This window comes from Tyto alba, unplaced genomic scaffold (genome assembly GCF_018691265.1).
Source record: "Tyto alba isolate M040663 unplaced genomic scaffold, T.alba_DEE_v4.0 Super-Scaffold_38, whole genome shotgun sequence".
NCBI classification, from domain to species: Eukaryota; Metazoa; Chordata; class Aves; order Strigiformes; family Tytonidae; genus Tyto; species Tyto alba.
The window spans coordinates 9,853,981-9,867,500 of record NW_024881313.1 but is presented as its reverse complement, the minus strand read 5'-3'; the positions used below and the strand labels follow the sequence as shown (position 1 = coordinate 9,867,500).

At 36.8% G+C, this 13,520-nt stretch overlaps 1 protein-coding gene across 1 annotated transcript in view; it reads right to left on the bottom strand.

Moving 5' to 3' along the window:
• The window catches only part of MEOX2 (mesenchyme homeobox 2), a 54,350-nt gene that overhangs the window by 4,135 nt on the left and 36,695 nt on the right, over positions 1–13,520 (bottom strand). The window contains exon 2 of the mRNA XM_032991815.2: positions 10,172–10,344. Within this exon, the coding sequence (XP_032847706.1) occupies positions 10,172–10,344 (173 nt within the window). The remainder of the gene's footprint in view (positions 1–10,171; positions 10,345–13,520) is intronic.

The window sequence follows — 13,520 nt, the reverse complement described above, 5'->3', positions numbered from 1 at the left end:
GCCCTTGAACATTCATGGAATAAGTCACAGCACTGAAAGCCTAAAACAAAATAATATTGTATACAAAAAGTGGTTTCAAGAAGAATGATGATGCATTTGAAACAAAAATTTCAATGCACAGCTTGGATTCAACCTACTACTGGAACATGAGAGATCCAGGCAAACCACCTCCCTGGTGCATCTTTGGATACTTGAGAAACTGAAGCTAATACTCCTACAGTTGTTGTCAGAAACTGTTCTGGCTGGGGCAGACGTGAGCAGGATGATTACTGCCTGGCTCTTCATGCAGGTGCTCGTTTCTGCTCTTCTCTCACAGACAGAGCTAAACTCCCACATCAGCTGGCCTGACATTTTTGGACTGTTTTCTGCTCTGATTTAATAAATTATTCTTTGTTGGTTTCCATTGTTTCTTACAATATTTTGTTGCTGTTGCTTTTTATAATTCAGGTCACTTCATAAAACCAGAGTCAAGAGCCATCTCTCTCCTTGAGCATTAAACTCAGGAGAGCCAATTAGCTCCAGCTTCCAGGTAATGAGTAGCTGAGTGCAGCCGGGGGAGCATCTCGTCATTCAGCTCACCTACTGTCAGACTAGCTCATCAGACCGTGCCCTGAAATGCCTCCACCAAGGATGAGTGTAGGTCAGTGTCTGTATTTTGATATAAATCAATTAAAAGGATGATGATTTTCCTTTTCAAGAATAAGCACAAGATACATTTATAAATTCCTCAGAGGATCCAGCACGTAATGCTATGTCTGCACATGACCTGCTGTCTGGGAAACATGGCATTTAAGGAAAGTAGAGCTGAAAGAACTCCAGCTACGTTTGCATGCCCTCTCCTGAGTGCAGGAGGAAGACAGTAACCCTGGCAATCCCATGGGAGCATATATACTACTGACTGGCATATAGCAGAGGCTATATGCCAGGCTTCCCATAAAGAGAAAATGGTAAAAGTTTCAAAAAGAAAAAAAGCTTTAGGCTTTTTTATTAATGACTTCAAATAATCTGCATCTGATTTACCTAGAAAGTATCCACTAATAAATTTCTTTATTTGGTACGTCAAAGATTATTTTCAATAGCTAAAAATCAATTATAGTGAAGTTTAGCATGGATAATATTATGAGTTTATTTTGATGTCATTTGCTGCATTAATGTACAGCAGGACTCTAATATAAGGGAATGTGTTAGGTATTTTTTATATGTATTTCTTTATGTCCTCCATTATAAAGTACTGAAATCCACTTTTGACCTGATTCAAAGTACACTAATGGCAATGTGAGTCTTTCCATAGAGTTCAATGGACTCTAGATGAAGATTTTGATGCTCATGTGCCTATAATATGAGACTGGTCCTTCAATTGTTATTTCCTCTAGAGATCAAATTCAGATATTGGAATTCTGAACTTCCTTTGGAGCTGAAGAGTCAATTATGGAGGGTATAGTTGTTACTGATATGTGATCCATCTATATTTTAGTAATGGGAAGGAAGTGGAACAAAATTTGTGTGAAATACTTCAGAGTGTCAATTTATCTGGATTCATGGAAATCTGTGCTTTTCAGACACACAACTTACAAGCTGAAACTTACAAGTGTTGCACAAAACATGCATCAGAACAAAACACCCTGAGAAACAGCAAGGAGAAGAAGGAAAAAGGGGAGAGAATGAAAGAGAGAAAGAACAAGAGTGAGAGAAAGGATTGACTGAAAGAAAAATAAAGAAAAAAATTAAAGGAGAGAGAGAAAGCCCTTACTGAAGTGAACTTGAAAAGTCTTGAACTTCCTTCCAGTGAAAGAACTATCTTGTGCCATTTACAACTTTTTCAAAAATGATATCCTTTTAAAGTAGTTGAAAGATCTACTATGACAACCATGATATCGTATGTTTTATGAACCTTTTTATGCCATTTTTCAAATTTAAGTTAGCTCTAGCAGGAGCTGAGAGTGCTCACCACCTCTCAGAATCAGGTCCTGATTGCCTATTATTTATTAAAATGTGCTCCCTCTTCTCCACCCTCTGACTAGCACAACTTAACTGTATAGAGCAAGCATATGTATGTACAGAAAACAAAGGAAGTGGAGGGAAATGAACTATATTAAAGATGATGGTAGCATTAACAGCTGTTTCTAAATCAGCACTTACAAGCCAGTCTATTGAGCACATCTGCTTACTGGCACGAAAGCACAGTTTCTTTTCCCTTAGTCAACAAGTTGTTCTGCATCTGCATCTCCACATCTGATGATTAGACTGTTCCCTAAGATACGAGTAAATGATTTCACATTGTGCATCTCCTGATGTACAAGATAAATGTTTTTGCTGTGACCAATTTATTTTAAGGTCTACTGTGTAGGAATCATGGGAGGAGATTCAAAACAAGGAGGTTGACATTGTTAGTGTCTACATTACTAAAGCAATCATTATATGCTTATGATGTATAAGTCCTTAGTAGGCTTAAGGGCGACATTATGTGCTGTCTCAAATGTTTATCTTTAAGAGAGCTTCATGATGTGGACATCAACATATCATTTTGGTTCCAAATGAGCACATCACTTGAACTTCTGATTTAATACTCCTTCTTCAGCAGAGCGCTTCAGTCACATTAACTTTAAGAATAATTGACTTCTACCATGCTCTGTAGAATGCACATACTTTTGTGGGACATGGGATTTTAGCATTCTTTACTTACAGATAAGAGCTAAACAGATACTTTCTATGATTAATGAGTATTAATAAAAACATTCTTGCCTGAAAAATTAAAGCATGACTGAATTCAAATTACCTTAGTTGCACTGTCTGTGGTCTGTCTTCTTTTAAGAAAAAAAGACATTCTCTTTAAAAAAAGCTCTTTTCTGAAATGAAAGATTCTTTCCTAAACTTAGATTTTCTATTCCAGGTTTTAGTGGCATGAGTCCCAAACGAGATTAAAACTTGAGGTCTGATATCTCGCAAACCTTAAAAATTAGGAAGAATAGTGCTGTGCCAGTTGAAACTGTTATTTTGCTGTAAGGGATGTATATTTCTAAGTATGAGTCTTTGAAGTTAGTATCCCAAATTCCATGCTTTATTATACCCAAATGATGTGTCAGGAAGACCCAATCACCAAGCCTTTTAAGCATTCTGCCCCTGGTCAGCCACTGTCCATTTTCTTTTATTATTATTTTTTTAATCTGTCAATTTACTTTGCTCTAATGCAGGCAAACATAAGGATAACAAAAAATAACGCTGACTTTTCAAAATTAAAAAATTTGGAAAGTTTACTTCTCAACTTTTTGGCTCTGAAAACGTTCCTGTTATTTTTAGATCGTACACTTACGCTGCCAAATTTTAAAGAAAGTCAAACTCATTAACTTTACAGAAATCACTGGTGTTACAGGGATGAAACTTACCTTTTTTGCATATATAGAGATAGTATTTTCATGCTGGTTTATTCAACAAACTTATAAAAGAAAATAGGAATGTAAAACCAGAAAAGTTTCTTTTCCTATTCTGGGAAATAAATATAAAGTTTGGAAGAATCAAATCTATTAGTTTATAATATTTACAGAAATGGTAGTCAGAGTTATCAGTTCACTTCAGTAACTAAAGATAACATGAGATTTTAAATAGTTCATCTGGATTTCAGTTACGCTGGATACATGGGAAAGTAAGTTAAGGCAGTTTAACTGAATAAAACTTAATTTTATTCCTTATATGATTTAAAGGAATCTCAATTCCAAAAAAAACCCTCTTAAAAATCTTGAATATATTTTGACCTTAAAACCGGTTTAAATAAATCTGAGTATTAAAGGTCGTCTTAGTTATTATAAAATAGTACCAAAATACATTGATTGGAGAAAATTAACTTTTCTTTGAACATTAATGAGTGGTACCAGAACCTTCTGATTAAAATTGCTTAAGTCACCTCCTCACTGATTTAAATCAATCTGCTTCGTGTTATGTTACAGGACTTTGCACTGAATGTGCACAAGTACTTTGCAACAGCTGTTGAGAAAAAGGGGAGGTTTTGGCAGGTGCACAAAGGACAGCTGGAGCTTTTGGCACCCAGGAAGGTGTAGGAGTGAGTTCTGGTTTTTCATTACATAGAAGTCAGTTGAGGTTTGGGTACTGCTTAGGTGATACATTCTCCTTTCTACCTCCCACGTTTCAACAGGGATGGAATAGACATTATATTTCAGAAGAGAGCAGTGATATGAGTATTTAATTCCAGTTTCAGAAGTCTTTGAGAGCACTCAGTTTACCTCTCTCTGCTCCATCCAAAGAATTGCCACATTCTCCACCAGTGATCTCCAAAATTAATTTTGTAATTAAACAGCTAACCCTTCCTATTCAAAACATCTGTTACCTAGGTTTCAGGGTTAACATACCTTAAGCAAAATGGTACATACTCTGTGTGTGTGTGTGTGTGTGTGTCCTGAATCTTTTGATGATAAAATAGCCTCAAAATCAGCATCCAGTTTTAAAGCTCATAAGCCTCAAGAAACTGCAGCTGTTTTCAGCAGGGCCTGCCTTGAGGAGAAAAAACTAGTGAAACCAGAAAGACATTCTACATTTTTCAATGTCCTGCATAAAAAAAATTATCTCCTTTATTCTACATGTTCATTTGTACCTCTCCAATACCATTTGTTTCTCACTGATGTCTTCTCTCCGTTTTTCAAGGTGACCATAAATGACAAATCTAAAAATCTCCTATCTCCTTAAACAGGTGACAGAAGAAGCCACACCTTTCTCAACTTGCATCTAAGAAAGGTTAGGGGTAGGGGACAGCAGAGCCTTACTCACTTTGTAAAAGCAGCCGTATGAGCTGCTAATATTTCTGTCTATATCGCATACGCTGCTTGGCACAGGCAGAGGTTTCTCCCCACCCAGAACCTCATGGGGTTTCTCTGCAGGTGTAGAGTCCATTCACAAGTGACAGCTTAAGGCACTTGGATCTTTGCACATGGAATTGATTGTTCAAATTCAATCAATACTGCAAAAATAAATATGCTGTTTGAAGTTTTGCCATGTACTTTTTTAAAAAGAACTATCACACAATTCAAAATTATGCATGAGGTATAATTAAGCTTGCCAGGAGCATGCTTTCCTAAGAAAGAACAGAGTTAGCACAGCAATTCTTACTGTTGGTTTTTATATCGCTAAAGACAAATACAAAAGTATTAGCAAGTTTTATTTTATTAAGAGTGTCACTTTAAATAAAACAAACAATCCAAAGGATTTCAAGCCACACAGGATCATTATTATAGTGTATAGAGAGAGTGCTTAACACATGGAAGCTTGGAATGAGCAGCTGCCTTTCAGAGAAGACGTGACAGCACAATAAATCAGACAGATATGGTCAAGCTTGTCCTATCAATCCATTGTTTGATTTTGTTTGTAAGTATATAGGGGAATAATTTCACCACCTAACCTTAGAAATATAGCTTCCTAAAGTAGAATATTAGTCATTTTGTGTGATACATGGAGAGACATTTACTCTGGCAGAGGTGGTTCAGAACAAACATCTAATTTGAAGTCCTTGAATTTTCACCTGGGTGACTATGCAGAGCTATTCTTACCCTACTAGCCAAGTCTAAAAGATGCAGTGATTAGCCTCCCCTGATCTCTGCAATGCTGAAAAGGATTTTAATGAAGTCACTTGTGATGAAGGATTGAGGTAACTGGGTCTGGAGGACATTTTTCTAACAGAAAACTTCATTTATTATTTGTATAGTCATACCAATGCATACCTACAGTGTGGGTTATGGTACTATACCAACATTCCCCGAATGCATTTAAATAATATTGCTGCTTGCTTCTCTTTCTGCTAGAAAAAGGCATTATGAAGTTTCTTCCTCTGTCACTCATCCTGTGCTGGTACCACATACATGGAAGACAAACACAGATACAAAAGCACTCTTCCTTTTGAGAAAATTGTGTCCTTTGTCTGTGCAAAATCAATGACTTCAGGCCTTTTATAAATGATTGGTGGCTTCTGGGTGGGTATTGGAAATTAAAGTTAAGAATAAATAAACCTTCTCATTGCCATCAGCAGAATTTAATCTGACTAGGTGGGATTTTCCGTTTATGTTGGCAAACAGAAGCATTACATATTTGGACTGTTTATTCCGGTAACCTTAGCTAGCCTGCAGAACTGCAACATTACTCTTTTGATTAGCGCCCTGCAAAAAGATCTTGCGAGGTGGAAAGATCTCCTACTCTTTCTATATTTGGCAAGACCAACTCCATAAAAATGTCCATTTTGCCACGCCTCTGATACCCCACTGCAGCTGCTTCCTCTGCTCATCCCACAGTGAGATATTAAAAAGTTTGCATGGAACCTTCTCCAAGTTTATCTGGATATACAAAAAAGCCAAGAATGCGCTTGTCAAGGTTACAAATATCTAGGGAGCTAAGATAGTTTTTAGTCTAACTGGCTCTTCGAAATATAATAGAGGCTTGCCAGCTGAAAATTATTAACTGCTGGCTGAGTAGAGATTGTGAGTGCACTCTATAGGAGATGGAGCAGGAATTATATATACCTATACTGCTGGAATTCTTACAATACCATAATAGAGCCATCCTACCACCAGATGTGCTTATAATGCTCTCAAAGTGCACTCTTAATATCTAGGCAATTGAGGCACTTATTTCATCTCATCCTCCTGTCTTGTAACTAAGGTTTCCTTTTTAGGGAGTGATAGGATTACTTCCTTCTCCTGATCCATATGTTGTGAGGAGTTTTTTTCATTATTATTTTTGTGAAATGGCCTTCCGTGAGTCATTTATGTTTGAGCTGATCTTGTAAGTTGTTTCAAAAGTCAAATGGAGCCTTACTTTGATGACTGTAGAAAACTTTAATACCCTTACACAGCTTTTTAAATATGGTCAGACATATGTTTTCTTCTACAGCTTGTTTAAATGCCAGAAAGGTAATTATGAAGTGTTAGTTGGTCAGTGCCTATTTTAAGCTGTGGCGTATGGTTGAAATTATCACTATAGTCAAGAGGAAGATAGAGCTTTCTTAAGATAATAGGATCCGTGATTTATCTCACATCTTGGGAAATAACTGAAAGTTGTAAATTTAGGATGACCCAACAATACTTTCCCCAGATTACTTTTTGTTTTTCTTCCCTCTGAATCATACGATACTTATAATTTTTTAAAATACTAGTAAAAACAATTATGTTAAGCAATTAATTCCACCAGTGGTTAGGTCTCCTCTCAAACCTGTTTTCCGATCAGATACGTTAGTTCACCCAATACGCATTGCTAGTTTTTGTCACTGAATTATCTGAAGCAAGTTTCAATTCTTCATGTGCAAATTCAATGTTTCATGAGAGATCAAAAGAGCTTCCAACACAAATAGGTCTACAGCCTGTGATGAGATCGAGGTTATCACTTATGTGTTCACTCATTTCAAACAAAGGTACCAACTATCAGGTACCATTTTCTGCAATGCAGCCTTTGGGGGGAAAATAATAAGAGAAAACTGTTCCAGAAATAGCAATTTTCTAAAAATGCTATCTCACAGGAGAGTGGGGGGCTTTTAACTCCATCATATTTAATTATAAAATTATTATGACTGAATTAAAATATTATCACAGAACTGCTTTTGTTGCATCTGTTTAAGATAGCCATCAAATATGATATCCTCTGTTGGGTCAGCTAGTAAAAGAAAGTAATAACAGCAGTAAGTAAACAAGTAAGTGCTGTTATCCCATTCAAGAATAATCATTCATTATGCTAATGATGGAAAGACAGGTCCTGAATATGAGTTCAGTCTCTTAACTGGAAAAAAAAAAGAAATATTAGTGTCACACCAGGTTCACCCTAGAGTAGTTTTTTTTAAGTCACTGAAGGAATACCAGTGAAAACAAGTATGCAAAAAAGTCAAGCCTTTTGATTTACTGTATTCATCTTCTGAAGACTGCCATATACCATGGAAACCCACTCCCAGTTCCATGCCTATCTGCACCATTTTTATGTCAAAACAATTTATTTTATTTAAAAAACCAGACATTTCAAATTGACAACATTGGAAATGGCATCATTACTTGGCTTAGTATGATTTAGACACTGAAAAATATTTCCAGAATTTCCCCTCAATTTTCTTTTTGTTTTTAATTAATGATACAGTTTTTATGTTATCATTTTTTTTTCTCTCAGACCATTTTTTTGTGGCAAGATACAGAACTGGAATCTATCAAGGTAAAAATCTTAATGCTTTCCTTTTCTAAGCAAAGGTGGCTTTAAGAAGGCAAGGAAGCAGGAAGGAAGGCAAGGAAGCAGGAAGGAAGGAAGGGAGTTATCTCTAGCAGCTCAGTTGTCACTGTGATAATCTGGGGAAGCAGAGAAGATTTAGATTACATAATCAGATAGACTAATGATAATTCTACAGAAATTATCACAGTTATCAGCAGAATGCTTAGAACCAATATTATGTGACAGTTAGAAAACAGCAAGTGTTCCCAACACCTAAATGAATTCTCTGCCCTTGTGTAGCACAGGCTGCCTTTTCTCCTCCAGGGACAATATTCAGTATTTATCTATCCCTTTTCATTATGTTAAATGCTTTTAGTTTAGCTATTTCCTTTAGGATAGTGAACTGTTCATTTAGTTGTACTACTCAACCTGATCTTTGAAGAAAAGAATAAAGAAGTTATCACGGAGAACAGTTAAATTCCAGGCCAAAATCACCATTATTAAATATGGGAATATGTTTTCTGAATTCAGCTGACTGATTCCCATCACACTGCCCAGCAGATATTCTTTAAAATTTATTTATCATTGATCACTTCCACACAGACTCTACCTTTGTCACTGAGACAAGAATTCATTCCTCCTCCCCTTAGCTGTCAAAATCAAGTGTGGAAGTTAATCTAATTGCTTCATTTTATCCTAGTCAGTGGAAATTAAAAGGCTAAATTTTATCAATTATTTTATATAAAATGGTTTGCTTTGCAAATATAGCAAACATATTTAAGTAACTGAAAATTACCCCAGTGGAACTTGGCAATGTGTTCAAGTCGAACGAGACATTACTGGCTGCTTATTCACAAGCTGGAAGGGATAGCCATTCCCTAGAAACTGTAGAAAAAACTGTTTCATTTGCCTGTGTGAGTAAATGTGTGTTCATATGTATAGAAGAGGCTGGATTTTCACTGAGATGTCTACTTATAGCAGGTCTTAACAAAACTCAAGAAAATTGCATAACTTACCATACCTAGAGTACACAAATCATGGTGCTATTTTGATACCTTCCCTTGAATGTATCATAATCATACTGATTGTATCTAAGGCAATCCCTCAATCTAATATTGATTCCTGGAGAAAGGATGACTATCAGTGGGCAGAAAACTTTCAATTTTAATGATAAAACCATAGGTAATATTTCATCAGATTTGGTGTACTTGAGTCCAGTATTCTAAATGTCTTTACTAAAACACATTTTTTAAATATGTATGTTGATGTAATTATTGTTTGAAACCTGACTTGAGTACCTATTTAGTATATTGGGACGAGATTCTGCAACACTTCAGTACGTGCTTAACATTTCCATTAGAAATCAGTGTGACAACATGCATGATGAAACTTGAGCACGTGCAGAAGTGTTTCCTGGACCAGGGTTTGGTGAGCAGGAAACCAACAACAGTGATTCGAAATTCCATCGTCTCCTCTGCTTTCACAGTGCAGGGTAAGATAAAGTGGTTAAAAATGCCTGTATTCCAGTTTTGCTGGTGTTCCCATTGTTGCTGCCATCTGGAAACAGGATGTTCAGAAACTCTGGACAAATGGCAACTGCATATATTTAATAGACTAAAACAAGATGCTCTTATTTGTTGCATGCAGGCAAATCAACTGCTTGAACATGCAGTCTTTGGGACCTACCACTTCTTCAGCCACATCAGTGTGGACAGATTAGAAAAGATGTGCACCAGTTTAACAGCTCTGGTACTTGCGCTTTCACCTTCCATCTCTGCCTACTAGATGGAACTAATCTGTAGCTGGTACATATAAAGATATAAATTATTTGCACAGGAGAGAGATAATAAATGTATATGGTTTTGCTAAAAACATTCAATCTGAAATATGAACATATCTACTAGTAACATAAACAAGTGCTCTACTGTGAGGAGCTACTAACCACTGGTAAATATTGGGCAAGCATTTAAAGTTAATTATTTTGCATCAATACCTGTCTTTCAGTGAGGTCAAGGTTTACTGCTATCTCGTATCGCCTCAGCCTGGTCAAATAGTTATGATGAGCAAATTCTGCTTCTAGCTCTCTGATCTGCTCCTTGGTGAAAGCTGTCCTTTCCTTCCTGGGTTTACTGTTGACCTCTGATTTGTAGTTTCCTTCTTGGGAATCTGAAAAAAAAGATGAAAAAATTGATGTAATGACAAGTGTACTGCTAAATAGGAAAACAAGCAGAAAGATGACAACATGCTTAAGTTCCGTTCTTCAAGCTTTCTTCTTTCAAGAACACACCTTTGTTTTCATACCTATGGCTTCTTCACCGTAAATCGGGAAAGCAGCAGTAATTTTGACAGACTTGAGCTTCTGCTTCCATTCACGCACATCAGACTTTAGCTTAAAACCTTGCAGTGTTTCATTTCTTAACAGTTCTCTGTAGAATTTCTGCAAAGCTTCAACTCCTCACTTCTGGCAACTCTCAGTGCTTCCAGGCAGTACAGGATGTGTATAATTTGATTAGTGTCTTAATGAGTAATACTTCAAGAATCTCTCTCTCCTATCATTTCACTAATACCTTAAACCAAAGCTCTGTTTTAAAGAACACACTTTAATGTTTAGTCCAGTTACGCTTTCAGGGAAAGCATAGGAAATTCAACACACATCAGAAAGAAATCAGTGAGCAAGTCCCATGTGATAATGGGATCTCCTCCTACTCATGCCACAGTGCAGGTAGGGAGGTTATGACACAGATGGTATCACTTACGAAATTTGCTACCGCTGCAGCTCATGACCTAAGGAATACTTTTGCCACAATCAGAGGAGCTTTGCTGAACGTGTCGTTACCACCCTCCTGATTCCTTTTACTCTCAGAAACAGGTACATTTGGTCCTGAGCCAAACTACTGAACGCAGTCAGTGAAGTCTGTTTAAATAAATGAAAAGGATCAAAATGTAAAAAAAAATGTAAAAAAACCCAAACAAACAAGAAAAAAAGACAAACAAAAAAACCCCAACAACTGAAAACTGAGTAAGAAAGAGTGGAAAGGGAAAAAAAAAAAAAAGGACCAGGCATTTATAAGTTTGGGTATGATACAATACCTATAAATCCAAAATTAGCAGGAGATCAGTAGGAGTATCATTAGTCAAATTCTGGCCTCATGAACCATCTTAAAAATGTCACTGATAAATTCACACTTCAGCTGCTGATTTAAATAGAAACCTGCATCAACATCCAAATGAACAGGCCTGCAAGAAATCACTCCCTGGGACTCTGTGTCAGATGAATCATCGACATGCCTGAGACTGTCCAACTGGCCAGTGAGTCTGGTTTCAAAACTACAGTCAACTATCTACATTTTATAAAGGTATAAAAATGTTTTCACTCTTTGTCAGTTATTCTGTTGCTTGGAAGTGAAGTTTGTTTGTTTGTTTTTTTTTTTTTTAAATGAGAGCTGTTGATGCTTGACTCCATGCTATAGTCAGTAATTTAAAATGTTTTAAAGCTAATGGCTTCAAATCACCAAACCTCTTAACTTCTGCTGACATGACACACAGAACTTTGCTTCAGATGTGCAGTATGCTGCTGGTTCTGTGACTGAGGGTATCCACTGAAGTTGTTGAGTGGGTTTGGGAGCTGTTCAGCCACAGCTGAAATAGGGATTTTCTAGGATAGGACCCCATTAGGTGGCACACCCATTGACTACAGTGTGGGACTCAAAGTTCATTATCCAAACTTGACAAATCCAAGCCACCTTAAACCTAGAAGTTCACATTTCTTCCTCCACACTAGTTGGCAAACTAGAGTCACTAGTCACTATAACGTCTCTCTGCATTTTTCCATTGCAGGAACATGCACGTTGCTTTTCTTCCTTGAAATTTACTTGTGTGCCAAATACTATGTAGATAATCTGAACTTAAATACTTAAACCCCTATATCAGCATTCCAGTGAATCACTGAAAAAAGATGCCTAAATATTTTTTCTTATTCAGACTTACGATTCTTATACCACCAGACATGTTTTATACATGTTTGAAAGCAGGTGGTTGTGCATACTCTGCAGTACGACTCAGAAATATATTTCATGCAAGTCACTGCTAAAGTCCTCTTAACTGTCTTGGTAGACCCATGCCTGTGTGAGGCCATGAGCCAAGACTTCTTCCTATGTCAGTACTTGCTGTAAGGAAGGCCCATGGCTCACTGGTTTCCAAACTAAAGGTTGTGACCCTAAATAAAAGTAATGCGCCTACAGATGACACTGATACCATATAGAAAATTAAATACTGGAAACTAAGACATAAGCCTGGAAATACAATAGAAAGTGGAGTTAAGGGTGTAAAACCTTGGTAGCTACTGCTATCATGAATGGTCAAAGGGAAGAACTTTAGGAGTACTCATCCAGACATCTCTTAGGAGGTTATTAATCTGTGTAAGTGACTGAGACTTATAACACAAGCAATTTTTTTGCAAGCAGATTGTTCCTCAAGGAAAACAGAATTACTGTACAGCCAGTAAAACCATACAGAGCCAAGTCATCATTCAGGTTAATACTCATGGTTCTGAGTTCCCAATTTACACACACAGTTAGCATCTAAATTCCAGGTTCCTGTGATACTGATGTAAGGAAAGGGAAATATAACTGCATGAGTAGCATTTGTCCTTCATCTTTGCCAGCATAGAGGATTCAGCGCTGCTAGCAGTGTTAGCCCACACAGATCCTATGAGAACATAAACATGCTTGGACAACTGGTTATTTAGACACTTCTGCCATTGCTGGATACTACCTTTGACTCAGTGTTGGACAGTAAGTGCCTGGCAGCCACGGTTTTGTCAGCACTATGATTTCATCAGCAGACTGACACAATGGAAAAGATTTGAGTTTTAATTTATTTGTGAATGTCACTGAATGCATTTGTAACAGCCAAGATACTCTAAAAAAACTCACATCATATATTCAAATACTGCTTAAAGCAAAAGCTGGAGGGGTACACATAAACCTTTCAAAGGTACACTGAAAGCTGACTCCCTCTCAGTACTGAGGTTCACAAAACAGAACAACTGTAATCCTAGGAAATCTGTTTCAGCAAAGGTCTGGCCAGCAAGACAATGGTATTTGGCTTAAAGCATTTGAGATATTGAAAATATATCTAAAAAGAGACTTAGATGGATGCCAGTTAGGTGAACACCAGTTATGAACTATTGTTGTCATCTGACTTTGCTGCAGTGTTGCTGTGGTTCATGTACAGATTGCCTTTTATTTCCCACTGACATCATGATACTTGGAATAGTAATTTTTAGAAACGTTACCTCCATAAATTTTTCTTGTTTTAATTTCCAAAGTGGTAAATCTAAG